The sequence below is a fragment of the Sycon ciliatum genome, chromosome 10 (assembly GCF_964019385.1).
Source record: "Sycon ciliatum chromosome 10, ocSycCili1.1, whole genome shotgun sequence".
Lineage (NCBI taxonomy): Eukaryota > Metazoa > Porifera > Calcarea > Leucosolenida > Sycettidae > Sycon > Sycon ciliatum.
The window spans coordinates 13,218,240-13,238,254 of record NC_088652.1 but is presented as its reverse complement, the minus strand read 5'-3'; the positions used below and the strand labels follow the sequence as shown (position 1 = coordinate 13,238,254).

At 48.8% G+C, this 20,015-nt stretch overlaps 1 protein-coding gene across 1 annotated transcript; it reads left to right on the top strand.

Moving 5' to 3' along the window:
• Nucleotides 1-3,799: 3,799 nt before the first annotated feature.
• LOC135825721 (uncharacterized) lies at nucleotides 3,800-18,984 on the top strand. Its single transcript, XM_065338343.1, has 8 exons — nucleotides 3,800-4,556; nucleotides 6,935-7,058; nucleotides 7,856-8,005; nucleotides 11,941-12,014; nucleotides 12,541-12,625; nucleotides 13,782-13,916; nucleotides 16,519-16,939; nucleotides 18,525-18,984. The coding sequence occupies exons 1-8, from the start codon at nucleotides 4,245-4,247 to the stop codon at nucleotides 18,697-18,699; spliced, it is 1,476 nt and encodes a 491-aa protein (XP_065194415.1). The 5' UTR covers nucleotides 3,800-4,244; the 3' UTR covers nucleotides 18,700-18,984.
• The last annotated feature ends 1,031 nt before the right edge of the window (nucleotides 18,985-20,015 follow it).

The following is a 20,015-nucleotide window of genomic DNA, read 5'->3' as shown; positions in this document are numbered from 1 at the left end:
AAACCAAGACGACAACGCAGCAACGCCATCACCATTGCGTATGGCTCTCCGGATTTCTCTGCAGACAGAGCAGCAATTCGCTTGAGAAGAGCGGAAGCAGCTCGACCGGCTCCACCTGTGGCTGAGAATACGACAGGTACGAAGGAGGCTCGCTCAACTTCTTGCACCCTCTGACCATACCTGCGACGCTTCTCTCGCTCATGGCTCTGGTAGCGAGCAGCGAGAGAAGAGGAACGGTTTGAAGGAGCGAAAGGGTTAAACACCCGTACATCAAGATAAACGCGTTCAAACCGTCCTCCCCACACGCCACTCGCCGCCACATCCAGACGGGCTTGATCCTCGGTGGACGCCGTCCGGTAGCGGAAAAGCTCGCCGGTGAGGGGTTGGAGATGAGGCTCTACTTCTACGCTGTGTGCCACCTTCTTCAGTTGGCCAGCGATGATGTCCCGTACCTCATTGTGGCGAAGCGTCGGGAAACCACCAGTGGGGCAAGAGAGAGCATGCTCAACAGAGAAGGTGGCACCACAGACACAAGTAGAAGGGAGCCGTGCAGGGTGCCAGCCATACCGCAATGCCAGACCATCGCGAAATTCACATTTTGACAAGCTGAACCCATGCCGACTGAGGGGGCGACACGTGAGCCAGCTGGACGCACCCGCCTCACTGCCAAGGTTGATGGAGTGCTGGAGGGCAGAGGAGGCTCGGGCGGTGAATTGGCGAAGGGCTTCCGTGGCAGCTGCCTTCACATCCTTGCGGTTAGAGGCCTTCAGGCTGGCGACCTCTGCCAAAGAGTCGCCCAGGTTGAAACTCTGGGTGAGGATGTTGGCAACCATAGGAGCAGTGATGGCACGTGAGGATTGGTATTGGGCCGACAGAGAGGTGGGATCCAATATTCCTAGACCACCGTTCCGGCAGGGGAAGGAGAAAAGGGCGCGGAGCTCAGAGCTGATTTCCTGGCCTGTGAGAGCTGGGAGGAGTTTCGTGGCAATGACCCGCTCCAGTGAAGCAAGGCCAGCAGACGCACTTTCGAGTACCCGGCAGAGGAAAGACCAGCGGCTGGAGAGGCCTCGGGTGAAAGCAGAATAGGCTGCTTGTGGCTGAGGCAGGGCGGTTGATGTCAGTGATTCGACCTGCCCACACCAGTCCCGGGCTTTCTCTCAAACATGAAAAATACACTTTTTTGTATTCAAATATGCACTCCCAAACATGAAAGAGCCGAAAATCCATTTTCGGAAAACCATGCACTTTCGCCACCACACTTCCGAAAGTTCGACTACTTTTTCGACTGCTGCCGCCACATTCCGAAAATAATTCCGAAATTCGGAATGCAAAACCTCTCTAATACTACTCCCTGATCCGGACCATGTACCAGGGCGCCATGTACAGCACTGTGGAGTGGTACACTTTGTACAGTGTGGCGGCGGTGGCGGCGGTATGCGCTTTGGGTCGGATTTCACCTATAGTCTGTTTCAAAAAGATTTACAATCAGGTTTGGGTCTTAAAAATTATGAAGATAAGGGAAAATTGGACAACAAAGTACATAGAATGGCTTGTTAGGACACGGCAAATTGTTCTGTGAAGGTTTCGGAACAATTGGACCAACCGTTAAGGAGTTAGAATTTCGGCCAGGTTTCCGGCCTTTTCCCATGGTTTACAATTTGCCCAGGAAGCCAGTATCGATTTTTTATCAAAACCCACGATTTATCCTTTCCTTTTTGGCCTTGTGGTTATGAATGCTGTCTGCTGACCATGATTAGTTGTGAGTTCAAATCCCAACCTATCCTCAAGTCAAACTTTTTTTTCATTGTTTTGGTGATCAAGCTGGTACATACAAGACAAAGAAGATGGCTGCACCAAACGACTTGTTGTTGGAGCTCGCGCTTCCTGCCGAACTGACTGACACTTGACTGGCTCACGCCATGTGAACACACCCACAACACTGCAATGGTGTGAGTGAATTATAATGGAAGTCATCACGCTGTAGCTTTTTGAGATTTATTTTTAGTATTTCAAGATCGCCAATTTATTTGAATTTAGCAGTCAACGCCGTCTTCTATCAGCGCTCACAAGCGTCTGCTTTTCTCAAAATGTCGTCGAAGTCACACGGATAGCTTTGCCAAGTCATGGCCTTGGGAATATGTCCGTGTCGATGTCGTTTTCGTCACACGGTGAGTAAATTGCATCGCAGCTCAAAGAAACTATTTTGGTCACAAAACGAATTGGGACCCATGCAGCTCGTCAACATTTACAACACTTTCGTTTCGACATGTCCTCTCTGACTCCATTATCGATACGAGGAAGAACTCGTTTGTTGTAAACCAGACGTACATGACAGTATCAACGTGAGTGAGTTGTCATTTTTCCTGCTTTCACGCGGAATATTTCTTCGAGTTCACAGTGAGTTTTTCCAGGCAGCGCTCGAGTGCTCATACGGTAAGACGCCAAACTCCGCGGGCGATCGCCAGGATTGTAAATCTTTTTGAAACGGACTGTAGCGCCATGCACATTGTACAGATGCACGAAATCCCGTATAATCTTGTAGAATCCCGTAGACCCGGTTGGGTGTTGAATGTGCAGGACCCTATTGTGTTTACTGCTATTTCCACTATGAAATGGGCCATGAAGGCATTTCATACGAAATCTTTTTCCGGCAGAGATCTAGCTAGTCGTTAGTTCAATCCCAAAGTGAAGAAGGCTTGAAAAGTGATCGTTTGCCATGAATTGTGAGGCTAAATGGGTCAAACGCGCATGTATAGCACACAATGAACACCCAACCGGGTATGTACACACCTACGGCCATAGTACAGAACTTCGTACATCTGTACAATGTGCATAAGGCCTATAGGCCATAGCCTAGGCCCATAGACCACATAGACTACAGTCAAGAGTATTATAGCCCCCCAGAGGGGTTATAATACTACTCTTGCTACAGTATCCTAGATCAGGGAGTCGTAAAATACCGGTATTTTACGACTCCCTGATCCAGATACTCTATAATTATTGTTCAGTCATCTTGCCTGATGATTGCGAGAGCATGAAACTTGAAGTAGCAGCAAACAAGCCTTGATTGTCCTTGTTGTTCTGTTCAGTCATGCACATAATAATATTATTATTATAGTTCTATACTCTCATAACGCAGAGGCCATAGTTATAATTATGCATGGTACACCATCATCGGGTACACCGGCGGCATTGGCCTGTAATGTATGAGATGTTACAGCTGCTACATTGTACATGTACAAGCTATTGATACGGCTATGTCGCTCCAGGATCATCGATGATACAACATGTAACTGTATATGCATGGTGACCAGGTCGCTATGAAAACTGGGGAACGCTTGCAGCAGCGTGCATAGTACATGTAGATACACACTGCATGCACAGACAGTAGAAGACCGATTCTTGTCATGGAGATCAGAGTCCGGTGTAAACAAAGCAACGACGCACTGGATGGGGTGCGCCGCCCAACCTCTTCCCTGAGTCCTACAGCTTGACAGGAACGAGAACCTAATCTCGGATAGCTTGGACTTGGAGCTGTACGCCAGTGCAGACTAGACCTAGCTGTGCGTGTACCCAGTAGATCTACTCCTGTAGGCTGTAGAACTCAACCTTCAGGCATCTGTTTCACTTGTCAACTTCGGACATCGGACACCCGTGAGGCCGTCAACAGTCACGTGCAGCCGGGTCCGTGCACGGTGGGTGGCTCAGTGCTAGTCGGTGTAATCGTGAACAAGGTATGCCGTTCCTATGTCGACAGTGTGATGTGTGTGTGGCCGGAGGCTAGCTTCTTTGGTGGAGCCAAAATGCGCCGCGGAGAAGAACGAAATCAACACCATTTCCAGATCCCAATCTGGTAAGGGCTCGTGCATTCAGTCCTGTTGACTTTAGTGCTATTTTGAGGGCGCGAGAAATGGGAAAGACGCTGCAGTGCTAGACGACTTTTCAGATCAGCTTGCTTGGTTGTAGGCGGCAAGGTGTGACTATCACCAGACTGTCCATAGGCACAGACAGTTCTGGCTATCGAGCATACTGGCAAGCTACGATTTACTGTCGATTGAGCTCCACCAGGAACCTATCTACCGAAACGTCCAGTGGATAGCATCAACGCTACTGCCTTGGCTTGGATTCCCACCTCTCGCCAAGGCCAGGGCAAGGCGTTCGGTTCGTGAGCTGTGGGCAGCATTGTTACTACTCCGCACAACGGATCGTCGTCACTCACGCCTGGCAGCCGCCGCCCACCAAAGATGCCGACCGGTAAGCCGAGGAGCAAGTCGGCCAAGCCGGGCTTGATGATGACCACGAACAAGGAGCTGGAAGCAGCGCTCATGTCCGAGCAAGGACTCAGCTACACCGAATCGAAGCGCGCTGCGTCCGCTGTGGGTAACCGTCGCAAGGGCGAAGGCACGGGTTACGTGCTGCCACGAGCGAGACAACGCGAAGAGGAAAAGCTCAAGTCTTACTACACAAGCCAGTTCGAAGCGAAGCACGTGAGCGCGGAGGATCGTCAGGCGAGGCCCACTTCGCCCACCAGGCGAAACAACCCGCATCCTCAGGAGGTAGGTGAAGGGACGTGCAGCATGATTCATTGAATGGGTGGTATTGTATTGGCCAGACCGATACTGTCGAGGTGGCATCACTCCCAGTTACTAGTGCATGCCTTGTTCACAAAACCATACAGCAACACACAAACAGAGTCTCTTGCAGTCTTGGCTACAATTATTTCAAGGACAAACACTCAATTTTCGGACCAGGCCCATCTTCAGATTTTCCACACATAATGGTATCATGCCTGAAGATGGACCTCAACCAACCCGCAACACATGAACAGTCCATGGCTAGTGCAAGTCAACAAATATTCGGCGCATAATATTTATTTTCGGCCTGCCGTGTTTGGCCGAAATTATTATTTTTGTTCTGCAAGGTTCAGTGTGACAGGCGGCAGCAGTACATATACAGGCCGGAAATTTTCCGAAATGGATTTTAGCCCTCTGGGAGGCCGAAAATGTGAAGACTTACAGTCCACAATGCACAATGCCGGATTGTTTCCAAATTTTCAACCAGGAGGTCGCCGCTATCCTGATGGTGTAGCGGAGAACATTCCGTTTGTTACGGGACGGAGGTGTATTGAAAAGATGATAAGGCTACAACAGAGCCGCTCAGTTCGAAGTTTTCAATACTGTAAGTCTACACATTTACGGCCCATTCAAATTTCGGCCTCCCAGGGCTAAAACCCATGTCGGCCGCCTCAAATTTTTGGCCTGTACAAGTACTGCCGCTGCCTATCACACTGAACCTTGCAAAACAAAATACTTATTTCGGCCAAACATGACCAGGCCGAAAATAAATAATGCGCCGAATTTTTGTGGACTTGCAGTATAATTATTATACTTTAATACTGACTTATTGTACTTGCAGCCAGGAGACTGATTTGAGTGTTAGTGTGTGGTTATGTGAGCAAGATGAAGTGGCAACAGCGGCATCTTGACGTTCGGTAATGTTCGTTGACAGAATCTCCAAAAGTAAAATTTACATAATGACTACTTAATTACTGTCGAGGGAGTTGCGTGGAAGGGTGGTTGGGAGAAAAGGGACGGAAGAGACGAGAAATGAAGGAGCCGTATATGACAAAGGACTATTTTCAGGCTTCGAAGTCGGAAGAAAATGTTCAACGGTCATTGCTTGGATGACAGCTACACCACATCTCAGTGGTTAGTAGAGCATCGCTGGCCTGAAGCGAAGTTTGAGTCCTGGTGATGACAGTCAATTTATTCTTCAGGCCTTTCCCGTTTGCATCGCTTCCCTCAAACCAATGAGTATGCCGGTATGATTATTCTGAGGTGCTTCAGATGCTCGGCGTTCTTCAGTGCCAAGTTGAGAACTTCGATGTCGCTGGCGAGGGTTACTGGAATGCTTGATGGTGGCCGGCCCGTGAACTTCTTGACTGTCGGTTGATCTTGGAAATATGCATCTATTGCTAACAGTGCTGGTATGACTCGCTGCAGTCTCAGGACATGTCAAACGAATCGCCACCTGGCAGCACAGATAATCTCGCTCAGTGGACCGCTTTCTGTTTGTTGGTATACTTACACCAGTAATTTACCCGAAAAAAGTCGGTGCGGCTTACATTACGATGGTCAAGTTCACGGTAATAGATGGGGTAGATGTCTGTATTTCGTGGCAAAATCTGGGTGCGGCTTATACTCCATTGCGCTCATACCCAGGAAAATACAGCACTTCAGTTCGCGTCCGCTAAGTTGCAGAATTCAGGGACATGTCACATCCAGTGCAAACAGTAAACATACCAAAAGTCGGCAGCCCTTCAATTTCGGCCACGTTCGGCACCGACCCAAAACGGGTGATGTACTACTAGTGTTACTCCGAGCAGATAATACATCGCTGATGAACTGTTGAAAATCGTGCAATGCCGAAATTTTGCATATTTACGGTACCAGTTCACTCCCAATGAGAACCATATACTTTGGAACTAGCACTAATATCCATGAACCTTCCAAGTTGGAAGGCCGTTGGTCAGCACTATCGAGCAGTGCTCAAGCTGACTTTCATGCCGTGGAATGTCTCAGTACTCTTTGTCAGTTTTGTGCTAGATTGTGCACGTCTGCCTGTTCAAAATCTGGTTTAGTTAGTTGCGTCGATCGCATAACTTGTGCCCAAGTTTTTCCATGTTACAATGTTTTCTTTGGCTCCCCATCTGAGTTCTTCGGCGTCCATTTAATTTGTAATGGATGCCGAATTTTCAAGTGCCGAGTGCTGCTGCTTACTTTCATCTGAGTTCTTTTAAAACACAAAATATTCTTGATGTATGATTGAGTCGAGCTACATTGCTTCTTTGGATGCCCAGACCTTTGCAGAAATTCTACACAAGTTTACACGATGTTGTTCTGTGTCCTGTTTTATGCTCTGTTATGCTATGCAGGAGTTCATGGCGTGGAAGCTACCCGTGCGCGTTCTCGAGAGCAGGCAGGGCACTGTCACGGTGCCGGTGGAACAGCTTTCCGAGACCGGCCAGTCTTTCTACCAGGACTACCTCACTGGAAACGGTAAGAACATGCACGCAGCCACTCATCCAAATAGTACAGTCAAACCTGACGGTGTAAGAGACCTCTGGCCTCTGGGTTTAGCGACCACCTGCTCTTTACTACCGTTTTTCCATGCACGCACAGTTCTACACAGACACTGTGGGACCTGGTTCTAACGACCACCTGGCTTTAACGGCCTCTTTTGCTTGCACCGTGGGGTGGTCTCTTAAAGCAGGTTTTACTGTACACTTTGGGCAGTAAAACTTCGTTAGTACGAACACTGATAATGTGAACCTTCCATTAGTACAAACTAGGGCCAATCCTATGGTTGACGTATGTACAGTACCGCTCAATGAAATCCAGTCGCGAGAGTCAAGTTGGCGCCGTGCACCTTTTCGCAGCCCAGTGTTTGCAGGTCTAGGGCATGCGCAACGCCCGGCGCATACTTGAGAAGCTCGACTGGATTTCATTGAGCAGCTCTGTACATACGTCAACCTATACATACAGTCACTCGCTCTTACGAGGAGAGGAATGAGGGGAATCCCCCGTTTTCTAGATCATGAAACAGGTGCCGTAGTGTAGAAGTTATCAGGTGCTGGGACTGCTTGAACACTTTCTGAACTGTTTCAACACAGACATTGGTAAATCTTTGGGAATTATGTGTTGCTCCCTACATGAGAGCTCGCGGTTTTCCTGCCGATTTGAATTCTCACTTGACTGACGCACGACTGGCATCCAGAGCACACGAGATCCCATTGTTAATCTTTGGTTAATCTTTGGTCGTGTTTTTGTTGTGTGTTTGTCCATTCGGTAATAAGATGGCGACGCAGGCAACGAAGTCAGCACCACCATAGCTCGTAGTGAGTTTGTGGGCCGCAAGGATCCGGACAGCGCAGGGCCGGACACGACTGCCACTGTCGAGTACCCTGGCTATCCAGGCAGCAAGTGTCGCAGCAACACTGGAAAATGTGAGTAGCGCGGGCCTAGGGGCGGTCGGTAATCAACGATTTTCTTCCGGGTGGCGAAGGATCCGGATAAAAAAAGGGCCGGATAAACGAGGTCCGACTGTACTCCCCTAATCCGGACGTCCCTATTCCGGGCACGTCCATGTACCAGGCACCTTTCTGGTCCCTGTAGAGTCAAACACATTGGCTTTTCAATGAAAACGGCCCCGAACAGCTATTGATTGGCAAAACTAAGCGTTTTCTTGCATTCAGTAAGCGCGTATGTTATGAATTACGGAAAATTCCTAGTTACGAGCTGTGCTCAGTCCCAACCTTCCTGAATTAGGGGAGTTTTATGGTATTCAGGTAATACTAGTACATTCATGATTTTTGCAAACGTTGGGAGAGAGAAAATGACCTATAAGTTACTAGTAAAGACTAACAGTCCACCAAGGTAACGAGATAATATACAGTCAGACAGTGCCAGGGAATTTTCTAGAACCGCCCCAACCGGTTTTCGACCGGTTGAAATTGTTGGCGACCGGTTGAAAAGTTACAAATCAGTTCCAACCGCCCGTACTTTTCTGTGGGTGAATGGAGCTGCTTATCTTTGCTACACTCCAGCACCAAGAAATCTGTTAAATTGCTGTCGAGTGCTATATTTTGGTTGTATTTTGAAAAATTTCCACGGTGGGACCCCCGGACCCCCCGACTTTTCATTGCACCGTAACCGGTTGGAAATTCGTCCTAGAATATACCCTACTGTGCGACAACGAGGCACAACACCTGTGCCTCGTTGTCGCACTGTCTGACTGTATTATTATCTCGTTACCTTGGTGGACTGTTAGTCTTCACTAGTAACTTATAGGTCCTTTTCTCTTCACACATTACTATTGGCTCAACATCCAAGTTTTCATTGGGGAGAGAGGAAATTCTAGCTACAAATTAGAGTTTCACACTCTGGGTGATCTTGCGGTAAATGGTGTGCTAGCAGTAGTGAGGGATTGTCAGAACATAAGTAAGGAAAAAGATAGTTGGGAAAGCTATCACCCTCGGTCGGTTTGGCACGGATTATGATATGTAAGGGCCAGCAGCCCGGCAATATTTACACTATAGAGTTAGTTGTCTGTTCGCATACAGTGCTCGATATCGCAACGGGGAGGGCTTCCTAGAGTCACAATAGGGCTTCGTTCTACCAACTTTTTATTCCTGTTTTATAGGAATTACTATTTACTAGCGTGAACGACAATGCAAGCTTGAACCAGTTCTATTGTTCGTAACAACAGTCGGAAAATGCCCAGTGATCACCCTAATAGTGCCCAGGTTATGACTCCAGCCTGGTTATGGTGCAGCACTTTGAAGCCCTACGGTCAAACACTATTATTTATTCAACATCTCCTGGCTCGTCGTAATTAGACTGCCAATATGTATGAGAAGTCGGGTGGTAGGCAACCACGGCGAACTAAATAACAAGGAGAGAAACAAAAGAGTGTACTGCAAGGAGAGGCATGACGAGAATAGTGGGATTATTTAGGACGGAGAAGCTGGAGCTTGAACTCCTCAATATTTGTGCATGCTTTAAGGCTAGTTGGCAGGGCAGACCAGTGAATGTACGCGGAGAAGATAGGAGATTTCAGAAACAGGGAGGTGTTGGCGCAGGGTAATGAGAAGGAATTACGTGTTGATCTGGTGGACACAAACCAGTTCTACTTAGCACAGTTTTTGGAAACCAGGTCTGATAAGATCATGTGTACAAGAATGCAAAGATGTTGCTGGTGTCGCTCTAGAAGGGGAGATACTGAAGCTAAACTGTAGAGACTTTGGGAGGAGAATGTTTGATCTTTGCGAAACAGGATTTTTAAAAGCCGATGCTGGTGTATTTCCAGAGTTTGAACAAGAGCCTGAGACAGGCCGCACCACGCTGTATCACAATAATCAAATATAGGTAGAATATACGACGTAAAGAACACTTTTCGGCAATGGTGATTTAAATGTTGGTAGTGAGCTTGCAGCATGCCAAGGGAGGAACTAGCTCGCTTGCATACTGACTGGACCTGGGGGGACCAGGACATGTGGCTGTCGATTATAACACCAAGGTGTTTGTGTTGCTGAACAATATTGATGTTAGCATTGGCTCCTGGAAAGTGCAACGGCTGAGTGGGCGGCGATGGGCTGATGAACATGGCTTCGGTCTTCGCGATGTTAGGCCTTAGCTTCCAAGCTTCCATCCATGTTTATCGTGGAGTTAATGCCTGTCTGCATGGAGGTAACGAGGTTGGACGGCGAGCTGTCAGAGCACAACAGTGCAGTGTCGTCAGCAAAAAGGCTGACGTCTGGTACTAGAGAGGGCAGATCGTTTAAAAAAAGTTAGAAAAGGAGTGGACCCAGTATTGACCCCTGTGGAACACCAGACACTACAGGTAAGGGATCGGACAAGGAAGGAGGGACACGGACAGTTTGATGACAGGACGACAAATATGACGACAGCAACTGCAGAGCTGGACCATGTACAAGAAAAATAGACTCGAGCTTAGGTAGGCCTCGATGCCAGACTGTGTCGAACCGTCTCGAACGGTTTTGATAGATCAAAAAAGACGAGACCTACATGCTTCTTCAGGTTACGATGTCCGTAGATATCCTGGATTAAGCGTGTCAATTGCAAAGTAGTTGAGTCGCCACGACAGAAGCCGGATTGTGCAGACGAGAGGGCAGGGGTGACGAGGTGGTAGAGAGATTCATAGAAAATGCGTTCACAGACCTTAGAGATAGCAGGTAGGAGGGAGATGGGCCTGTAATTAACAGCTTGGGAGCGTTGTCCTTTCTTAAATATCGGGACAACAATAGCAGTCTTCCACGCAGATGGGAAGACTTCTGCACTTTAGGACAAGTTGAAGAGCAAGCACAGGGGATAAGACAAGTAAGGCACCAGCAGTTTAAGGACTTCATTTGGTATACCGTCTTTTCCAGGAGACTCGCAGATCTTTAGACGTTTAAATTGTTTGCAAACCACACCAGTTGTTGTAAAGACGTCCAGAAGTGGAGCGCGCAGCTCAGCAGCTGGGTTCAGGGGCGGGATAACCCAGTTCGGATCGTCGGGAAGGCCGGAGGAGACAACCTGTTTGTTGAGAGTGTTCGCAATGGACTTTGCCTCAGACTGACGGTTGCCATCATGATCAATCAAGCACTGGATGGGGGCGCGAGAGACACTGGGACGCTGGGTGCGAATGAACTGATAGAGAGAAGGACGATTAGGTGATGATATTGTTGCAGAGAGGGAGTTGATGTAAGAGCGGTAGGTTTTACGGGATAGGTATTTGACAAAGTTGCGTTGCACTCGGTAGGCCTCCAGGTTGGCAGGTGTTTGAAATTTGTGGCTGACACTGAAGAGGTTTCGTTTACGTTTCACCGCAGATACGAGGACAGTCGACACCCAAGGTGGATTGGATGTCACAGATGATGTCTGTGCATATGACCGACAAGAATGGGTGGAAAAATCAGCAAGGTGCTGCTGGAAGGTTTGTTCCAGGATGTTTGAAAATCGACCGACTGCGTGGTCAACAGTTGGGGAGTTGCCTGGGCGTAGAAATGACCAGTCACAATGAGAGAGATCAAAAGAGAGTCCCCAGCAGTGGGGAGGGGACATGACGGTAGCGGTAAGGGAAAGGTTTGCGTGGTGTCTGCTGCAGATGTCGGCCAGTTGATGGTGAGAGATCGAACCGACATGACACTGTCAGATGATCCGAGGATCCAAGAGCACAAGCCGTGTTAATATCCGGTGCAAGCTGGGGGTTGTTGACAAAGAGAAGGTCTAAGCACGACTGGGTCTCTGCAGGTGCTTAGACCTGCGACATTTTTTTCAATTTGCACTAGGTTTGCTTTTTGGTGATTAAACGGTAGCATTGTCTTGTTTAGGCATTGTCTTATTGGCCTCTTTGTGTGCATGTTGTGATCTGCTTCAGTGGCTCCGCTCGCGACCAAGACTAATCCGGCGCAGAAGACGATTGTACTGCGACCAGCCAGTGCGACAGCAAAGGTAGAGAGGGATATCATTTGAAATGGCAAGCAGGGCTGTGCGTGCTAGTCGTATCTTCGTTCTCCCTGCAACTTTGTTATCTTTCTTGTTATTAATTTTTGTCTCGAGCCGGGTTTGTGTTCTTTGTAAAAAAAATAAAAAATGTGGGGGGGGGGCTAGTGCGCAAGTGGTAACATCATGGCTACATGTACTTGTCACCATGATCCCCTACTGCTGCATCCCATGCACGGCCTCGCTCTGAGTGCTGCCCGCCCATTGTTTTTATTGTTTTATACAACTGATGATCAGTCACACCATCCCTGCTGTGCATATCACATGTTTTCAGTTCCTAGTGTATTTACCGCCATATTGTCAGGCGTGTCAGGCGTGTCAGGCGTGTCTTTAACCTCTTTTCTATTACGAAGCTGCAGGAAGCCTCAAGACTTCTTTTGAGTTTTACTTGTCCCCTGTATATTCCTGGGTACCATAAGCATCCACTATGTTGTTGGTGTCGTCCTCATCCTTGTCTTCTTCGTGTGTGGTGTAGAAACGAGTCGTGGGAGCCACGACGCACAGTACTGGAACGGCGCAACAGCTCGAGTCATGGCTAGATTCGGATGCCTCTGCAAACCGTGAGTTTGACCCGAATCACGGGATGACGTCATGATTGAATGCAGTGATGTGTTCCCGCACTTCTGCCCAGTGTGAATTGCGTCGATGAGAGGGGGGGGGGGGGGGGGTAGGTAAGCCTCCAATCTACATCATAGTGTTACACAATCATGTACAGTCAACTTCACCAATAACGACTGCGGATATAACGACAATTCGCGAATAACGACTGAATTTCCATGCCCAGAGCAAATTCCCATCCAATTGTAATACATATACCGTATTTTCTGGAGTATAGTGCGCACTTTAGATGTGCTATTTTAGGCCCTAGATCGCAGGTGCGCACTATGCTCCGAATATGAAATGCATGTACTTCAATGAAGATTGAAGTGCGCACCCCCAATGAAGATTGGGGGTGCGCGTTATACAAAGGTGCGCACTATACTCCGAAAAATACGGTAATGAGACTTCGGGTATAACGACACTTCGCGAATTACGACACTTTTCTGATGCCCCGTCGAGTGTCGTTATACGCGAAGTTGACTGTACTCAAACTCAGGACACTTACTGACAGGCAACAAATGTTCGGCGCATATTTATTTTCGGCTATTTCTGGCCTGATCATACTTGCTCAAAAATTGTAGCAGGTGAAATTTTTGTTTTGCAAGGTTCCGTGTGACAGTGTATACAGGCAGCAGCAATACAGGCCGAAAATTTGTTGCAGCCGAAATGTGTTTCAGCCCTGGGAGGCCGCAATTTGAATGGGACGAAAATTTTACGACTTTACAGTAGCTGTTTCGACTTTCTTAGGTCTCGTCAGCGGAACTCCGAGTCACTGGCTGAACTGATCACAATGAAATCTAACTGCAACGCATTTTAACACTGGCTCAAAGCACCGATGTCAGAGTGTTGTAAATGCGAGAACGACAGAGAGCTTTATAGAGCATTGCTGGAAACATGAATACAGAATGATGTGTGTGTATGTGCATATGTGTGTGTATGTGTGTGTGTGCGTGTGTATGCGCATATGTATGTGTACGTGTGTATACACGTCTGTGTGTCTGTGTACGTTCATGCACGTATGTGTGCCTGTGTACGTGTGTATCCGATTGTGTGTATGTGTACGTACTGGCGTGGCGGCGACCTCTTGTTTCTGACCCACTCCCCAATTGCACGCAGAGAAAGATGTTGTCATATCCATGCTCAAGTCTGGAGCGACGGAGGAGCTGCGACTCAAGAAAGCCCTGCAGTCAACATTAGCCGAAGAAGCACTACCTGGTGTGGAGGAGTGGGTCAAGACGGCATCCGAGCAAGGTTAGATGCGGGGACGTTAGCCGTGGCATTCTTCTGTGGTGCTGCTCGAAATGCACACATTGTTGTCTGTGATGAGGTTTGTCTCGTAACCCGCGATGCCGTACTATCGAGTGTAGATCTGTACAGTGATATCCTTATACAGTGCTGTAGTCACGGTGGGGAGGTTGAACGTTTGCCGGGGATGTACGGCAATCCCTGTAGTCACGGTGGGGAGGTTGAACGTTTGCCGGGGATGTACGGCAATCCCTGTAGTCACGGTGGGGAGGTTGAACGTATGCCGGGGATGTACGGCAATCCCTGATGCATAAAACGGTGTCGACCCGCTGCTCTCAGTTCGTTCTCTCAGGCACTGCAACGTACTACGTTGCAGTGCATGTTTTTATGAGATAAGTTAGCAATGTACGTGCAAAGTGAGCATGGAGTGAGCATGGAGTGAGCATGGAGTGAGCATGGAGTGAGCATGGAGTCGCAATGCATGCTCCGTGTATCACCAGCGTGAGCATGGAGTCACGATGCATGCTCTGTGTATCACCAGCTCCACGGATAAGCACTAGTTCTCAGCTCATTGCTGCCACCAGTCTCACCCCTGACATGATGTGTTAATGGTGGTGGTGTTGATGTTGGTACTGTAGTGTTGGTGTTGTTGTTATTGGTGTTGATGATGGTGGTCACGGTTGACGGCGTTGGTGGTGGTGGTGTTGTTATAGGTGGTGTTGTTATTGGTGGTGTTGTTGGTGTTGATGGTGTTGATGATGGCGGTCACGGTTGATGGCGTTGGTGTTGGTGGTGTTGGTGAAGATGGTGTTGGTGGCGGTGATGGTGTTGAATCATGCCGTATGTACAATGTCACATCTGACCTCAGTACATGTCCACACCACCATGGCCACATTGTGGCTGCAAGCCTCTGGATCTTCTGCCTGTCGTACATGTATCAAGCTGTGAAGGGATGTGTGCTTGCTTCCTCATACGCAGCGCTACCCGTTGCACCCCTCGCACCTCCACCATACACCATAAGAAAAGGGTGTAGGCAAGCGGTCAGCTCTTGTTGTTGGCTGACATGGCTGTGCATGTAGCCCGTGGAGGTGGTAGTTACTTTGTCCTCTAGTTAATGCAAACCGTGTTTCCTGCTGGTTGGTTGCTGCCCGAAGTCAATGCTGATAGCGAAGTAGCTGGTGTGTCTCAATGGCAGCTGTTATTAGAGTGTGTTTGTGGGTTTGAAACCTGCTGGAGAAAAACCTGCAGGAGGCATAGGAGCCTGCTGAAGACATAAAACCAGCTGGAGACCATGTGACCAGAATTAACCTGAAGGAAATACAAGAACTCGGCAGGAACACAAACATTAACCTGCTGGAGATGCATTGCAAGTAATTTGTGTGCTCAATGAACTGTATAAGAAGGTTTGTAAGTGGGTTGTGTGTCGTGATCTGTCAGTGGGTCGCTTATGTAGCTGCTGGTTGTGTGTGGGAGTTTGTTGTTGGGTCATTTGCGGAGAGCTTTGTCAGGGACTTCTGCTGCTGCTATACTTTGTCGTTGTGTCGCTTGCAGTAGACTCATCGGCCGGTTGTGTGCGGTAGTTGGGTTTTTGGTTGGTAGTTTGTAATTAGCTTTGTCGACGGGTTATGTGCGGTAGCTTTGTCTGTGGGTCGTTTGCAAGGAGTTTTGCCGGCGAGTTATGACAGTGGACAGCTGACATGACTGGCAAGTCAACTATGTGTAGGAGCTGATTCTCTTTGGGATATAGTGTGCCGTGGGGTTGTAGCGGGTACTGCAAGGCACGTCCTCAGCTTTAGGCGCAGAACACCTGCAGGAGAGTCACGGTGCTGCCTCGGTGCAGCTCGGATTTCTAGCTGTAGGCAGAGGCGTCAGACACGGTACGGTCTCTTCGGTATTGACCGTACCACTTTGTGTCCCAGATACCTCGTGAATCAATAAAATACACTGATCTGGGCTCTAAATTTCCAAAATTTTCGGCTCAGCAACCCCTCCCCCAGAAGTAAATTGTACTTCAGATCGCTGACCGTAGCACACTAAAATACCTTCCGACGCCCCTGGTAGGGGTCCGAGAATATGCACTACCATCACCTGGCCGGGGGTGTTCCTGGCTTAGCATGCATAGTGTACCTGTGCCTCGTGTACACATAGCCTGCAGCAGGGGAGTGGTGCAAGGTTGTTGATGGGCAGTGAGCATAGCGCGCATGGATGCCAGTGGGCTGGTGACGCGGCCATGGTGGCAACATTGTTGTTCTAGTACATGTCCTGTATTTCTCATAATTCTAATTCTGATTGAGTCCCATGGGGGGGGGGGGGGGGAGGGTAGGGGAGAGGTTTTACGATGCACTGGGACACATTAGTTTTCTGTATTGGACATGGTGTACTGTGTATAGCGCTGCTCAATGAAACCCAGTCGTGTCAGTAAAGTTTGCGCATTGCACCATTTTCGCAGCCCAGTGTTTGCAGATCTAGGGCTGCGCAACGCCCGGCCCGTACTTGACTCATTCGACACATTCGACTCATTCGACTGGATTTGGATTTTCATTGAGCAACACTGTGGTTAGCGATCCGTGAGTGATGGCTGGCTTGTTTTCGGTGTTGTCTGCTGCAGATCGTAAACTGGTCTTGCAAGTGTTCGAGGGCCTCTCGGAGGCACACACGGCACCGCTGGCCGACAGCCGTCAGTGGCAGCAGGAAGACTCGCTGCCACCTCTGCCGTCGGGTTCGCGCTCGCTTGATCGTTCAGCGCACCCGCCGCCGCACCGCCGACCGATCAGCGGCATGACTGGCAATCGCGCCCGGCTGCACACACGTCGTGCAAGCGACCCACTGCCATTCAGTGAACAACAGCCCATTCCCATGATGTACCGTGGCACCGGGGCCGAGAAGATACTCCACTACAATCGCACCCGGCCTCTGGGCAGCCGTGCCGGCTCTCGCGCCCAGTCCCGTGCCCGGTCGGCAAGCGTCAACGGAAGGGGAGGTGGTACGGGTGTGTCGACGCTGGAGGAAACCCTCGACAAGCTGGCAGTGTAAGAGTAACTTGTAGTACTGTGGTTCTGTGTGTGTGTGTGCGTGCGTGCGTGCGTGTGTGGTCTGGTAGGGTTTTGGTACTAAGCTGGGGTTTGCCAAAGCTGGGTGTGTGTATGGGGGGGGGGGGGCAGACTGTCCCATGGGTTAGGGGAGGGCTAGCTTGTTTCATGGAGGGACAGGGAGAGGGTTAGACCACTCCACCCATGGACAGGAAGCAGTGTTGCCAACCGCCCGTATTTGTCAGTATTTTTACGGAAAAAAGAAGTTTTGTCCGCAGTACGGATTTCAATCGGACATCCCGCAAACGATCATGTACATGTATATGATCAATTGCTAAAACCTTCGTAACTCCATCGTTTCTTGTGCCAATTCAACAATCGAAGGATCTACGTGGCCGCCAAAACTCCAAGCTGTCCAATGCAACACTCACGGAAGCGTTACGATATCGGATTCCAGAAATATAGACCAAAGTTATGACCTGGTGAAGTTGAAAATTGTACTGAATTCGTAGGCTTCGCAACTGAACTCTGTGGCTGGAAAAGTTGTACAGTATCGTTTTTTCTTCCAAATTACACTAAATCAGTCAAATTGTTGACCTGAAAAACGAGTACGGAAAACTCTGAAAAATTCTGCAAAATGGCACTGGGCAGTACGCATGGGGGTAGAGGGCACTTGGTAACACTGAGGAAGATGGTTAGACAACTGCACCCAGGGGTCAATCTTTGGGCTTTCTCGGCAATGGCGATGGCAGTGTGAGTGTGTGTGTGTGTATGTGTGTGTGTGTGTGTGTGTGTGTGTGTGTGTGTGTGTGTGTGTGTGTGTGTGTGTGTGTGTGTGTGTGTGTGTGTGTGTGTGTGTGTGTGTGTGTGTGTGTGTGTGTGTGTATGCAGGGGCGTCAGAAGGTATTTTAGTGTGGTACGGTCAGCCATCTGAAGTCCAATTTACTCGTGGGGGTAGCTGAGCCGAAAATTTTGGAAATTTAGAGCCCAAACCAGTGCATTTTATTGATTCACAGGTACTTGGGGCAAATAGTGGTACGGTCAATACCGTAGTGACCGTACCGTGTGCGAGGCCCCTGGTATGTGTGTGTGTGTGTGTGTGTGTGTGTGTGTGTGTGTGTGTGTGTGTGTGTGTGTGTGTGTGTGTGTGTGTGTGTGTGTGTGTGTGTGTGTGTGTGTGTGTGTGTGTGTGTGTGTGTGTGTGTGTGTGTGTGTGTGTGTGTGTGTGTGTGTGTGTGTGTGTGTGTGTGTGTGTGTGTGTGTGTGTGTGTGTGTGTGTGTGTGTGTGTGTGTGTGTGTGTGTGTGTGTGTGTGTGTGTGTGTGTGTGTGTGTGTGTGTGTGTGTGTGTGTGTGTGTGTGTGTGTGTGTGTGTGTGTGTGTGTGTGTGTGTGTGTATGTGTGTGTGTATGTGTATGTGTGTGCATGTGCATGTATGTGTGTGTGTGTATGTGTGCATGTATGTGTGTGTGTGTATGCGCTTGTGTGTATGTTGATATGTGTGTATGGGGTTTGCCCCCCCCCCTCCCCCCCCCCCCCTCTCCATCTATTGCATCCCATATATATACTTTTCTGCCACTGCTACAGAGATGCTGGTGTGGACGGCACGGAGGCACGTTTCTCCCCGCTGCCCAGCATGCACTGGCACCAGTTCTCCAAGCGACAGCACACGCCTAACGTCGTGCACCGCGGCGCCATATTCGGCGGTCCCAAGAACGTCGGCAGCCACTGGACTATCTGTCCGGAGTGGCCAACTGCTTGAATAGAGGAGGATTACAGCCCCCTGTGCCTGCAGGGAAACACTGGTGGCGTTTCGGTCAATGGTGTGCTTCATGGTGATGTTCTTGTACTCGTTGAGCCCCTCCTGGCTTGAACCAGCTAGGGGTCGGTCATGCACCTACAAAGGACGCTCGAAACTACAGCTGCTTTCAGTGAGCATTGGAAGCTCAGCAATAGGTGTAAATGCTGTGCAAGCGGACCCAACTGGCCCGTATGCTACAATCTTTCTTGGTCCCCTTCTCCCCAAACTCATACTAGACTCATATCGCAGCAATCTTCAGTTTTATTCATTCCCATTATAATTTAAAATTGATTTAATTCTGTACACTGTAACTATATTTTGAAGTAATATTTTCCTTCGAAATTGAAAATAATCTAGAATTTCCTGTTTTCTAATGATAATTTACTACTGTACATTATAACCGTGTGAGTTGGTTGGAGTAAGATCTGGCCCAGTACCGGAAAAAGCTAAACGGATGTCAAACATTTCGGCCATTGCCATCACTGTCGTGAATTAACGGAGAATGGATAATAATAACAATAAGTGCACATACTCTTTATATGATATGTTCAAGAACAGGTTTCTTCAAAAAAATAATGTGAAGTTTAAGGATGAGTAATTCGTGCAGGGGTCTATGGGTACTACCAAGAGTACATAACCCCCCAGAGTGTGCAACTCCACTATGGGTGCTGTCCCGACAGAATTTCAAGTTGACGTCATTTTGATGATGCAATGCGCACTGTACACGGATTATCAGACGAATCCAGAACCTGTGGTTGACCGAAGCCGATCGATCCTGTACAAATTATTGCAAAGAAAAACGTGTGATGCGTTGACACCCGTACACATGTTGTAAATCACTGCTGCAAGGAGCATTGCGTCATAAATAATGACGTCAACTTGAAATTCTGTCGGGACAACAGGGTATGTGGGAGTTGCACACTCTGGGGGGTTATGTACTCTTGGTACTACAAATGGTACAAGGGTAAAGTATAGGCGGGGGGGGGGGGGAAGTATAGCAGAGATTTACTCCAGTCAGGATGCAGTTAGAGCTCAAGATTCTCAAGTCGAGGTAAATACTACTTGAATGCCATCAGCGAACGGACCAAGGTCACATCACCATCAGTTACACATAGCGGTCCTGCGGATGCAGAAAACTCAGTCCCGAGACTCGCTTGAACGATGCGGAAAACTCGCAAGTCTTACACAAACTGTGGCAGAAGAATCACCTGCCCCGAGTGCATGCACCTGTCCATAGTGTATGCTGCATGCACCACTATAGGATCGCGATAAAGGCG

Excerpts from the sequence above, each read along its gene's own strand:
- LOC135825721 (XM_065338343.1), top strand. The coding sequence starts at position 4,245 with ATGCCGACCGGTAAGCCGAGGAGCAAGTCGGCCAAGCCGGGCTTGATG. Across the intron at positions 7,059-7,855 it reads GGACTACCTCACTGGAAACG|ATGGCGACGCAGGCAACGAA; the intron begins GTAAGAACATGC and ends TTCGGTAATAAG. Across the intron at positions 8,006-11,940 it reads TCGCAGCAACACTGGAAAAT|TGGCTCCGCTCGCGACCAAG; the intron begins GTGAGTAGCGCG and ends GATCTGCTTCAG.